Source organism: Grammomys surdaster, unplaced genomic scaffold (genome assembly GCF_004785775.1).
Source record: "Grammomys surdaster isolate TR1022 unplaced genomic scaffold, NIH_TR_1.0 310280, whole genome shotgun sequence".
Classification (NCBI taxonomy): Eukaryota; Metazoa; Chordata; class Mammalia; order Rodentia; family Muridae; genus Grammomys; species Grammomys surdaster.
In genome coordinates this window covers 1-1,632 of record NW_021626094.1, presented here as the reverse complement: position 1 = coordinate 1,632, position 1,632 = coordinate 1, and the positions used below count along the sequence as shown (strand labels likewise).

Genomic DNA, 1,632 nt, shown 5'->3' with positions numbered 1-1,632 from the left:
GACCAACATCAAAGGCATTGCATGTCATAGCAGTGTATTTTATTAGATCTCTTTGCCAGAATCTTACACCTAGAAGTGTGTAATCTTACACCTTACACTGACTGTTTGAGTGCCAGTATGGTCGACCAATTCAAACTTCCTTAACCATCTTTCACATGTTTTTTTCAAAGGCTGATGAAGAAACCTCCTCCAACTCCCCTACTGGCTGCTTTCCCAAACTGCAGTTTTCCCAAACCAGTTACCAAAGGAGATCTGTGAAGTTCTCAATAAAGAATTCGAACAAAATCCCAAGACAACCAAGCAACTGTCAAAGGAAACCTCAAGTATTGAGGAACTTCCACAGAACTCATTCTGATAAACCAAAGACTGCTCCCTGCTTCTGAACGAAACTCCAGGTCTTGCTGTGTCAGAGGATGACTCCGGATCAGCTGTAGCATCACCTTGCCTGAGAAGGGAATGTAAGAGGAACAAGACTTTCTAGAGGACATTGCAGGGGATGAAATCAACCCACCCAGGTCCCCCACTTAATCCATACCTTCCCACCACCTCACTGGCTTCATCCCATAAACCTGTATAACTTTATGCTTTCTGGTCTTTATTGCACTCTGGGTAACATCTAGGTTACTAGTTAACTAAGAAGCCTTTCAGGATGTATAGTACTATACAGCTGTTCCTAAAGAGTATTCAAGGTGGATGGAGAGATGGCTCAGTACTTAAAAGCACTGGATGTTCTTGCAGAAGTCCGGACTTCAATTCCCAACAACCACTTTGTGGCTCATGGATCAGATGCCCTCTTCTGGCGGGCAGCTGTACATGCAGATAGAGGACTCATAAATAAAATAAATCCTAAAACAAACAGGCACCAAGGCCTTCACTGTAATCCTGTCAACGATGCGATGCCTACCTTTAGTCTGATCAGAAGTGTTCTTACTCCCAGCTTTGCTGATCATCTCCATCAGCCACAGCCTTGCCTTAAATGGTCCCACCACAGTGACTCGGGTTTGGCCTGAGGTTGTGAACCATCTCTCCAGCTGAATGAGAGTGTGGCTGTTGACCTCCAGGGTGCGAAGGTATTCGTCCTCAGGGCCTGTTCACAGAAGAGGTAATAGCACATGTGACACACCAGCACTTGGTTGGGGGTGGGGTGGGTAAACAGGTGGCCTTGAAGGTTGAAGCCTAAGGCAGACTGGTGATAGAAGGAAATTAAGGTGAAGGTGATGGCCACTTACCAAATATGTCGTCTTCCTGGTCCTCTTCCATGTAAAAAATTAGTGGGTGGTGGAAGTAGTCAGGCACATTCCACCATGGAATCATGTGTGGGTCACTCATTCCTGTCTCCTGTAGGCTCCTACTTGCTTTAGCACAGAGAGATTCCAGGAAGCTGGTTGTTCTGTGCAAGGGCAGTTCCAGTCCTTGAGCTATATACTCACTCCCCAGAGCCCAGCCTTGACCCACCTTAGGGAGGAGGTCCTAATGTCTCTACCTTCTCCCTTCAAAACTCATTTAAATACTTCCTGTGATTACTATTGGATACTATGTTTAGTCTTCACTTGAATGTCCTAAGATCTAAATTTTTCTTCTTAATAATATCAAAAATTCTGGAGTAGATACAGACCATGGACTAGTGAAGTC

At 45.0% G+C, this 1,632-nt stretch overlaps 1 protein-coding gene across 1 annotated transcript; it reads right to left on the bottom strand.

Moving 5' to 3' along the window:
* Window positions 1-263: 263 nt before the first annotated feature.
* On the bottom strand, window positions 264-1,314 carry LOC114616226 (KH homology domain-containing protein 1A-like). The gene is made up of 3 exons (XM_028761738.1): window positions 1,230-1,314; window positions 905-1,087; window positions 264-445 (listed from the first exon to the last, which is right to left on the bottom strand). Exons 1-3 carry the CDS (start codon window positions 1,312-1,314, stop codon window positions 264-266), a joined length of 450 nt encoding a protein of 149 aa, XP_028617571.1.
* Between the last annotated feature and the right edge of the window lie 318 nt (window positions 1,315-1,632).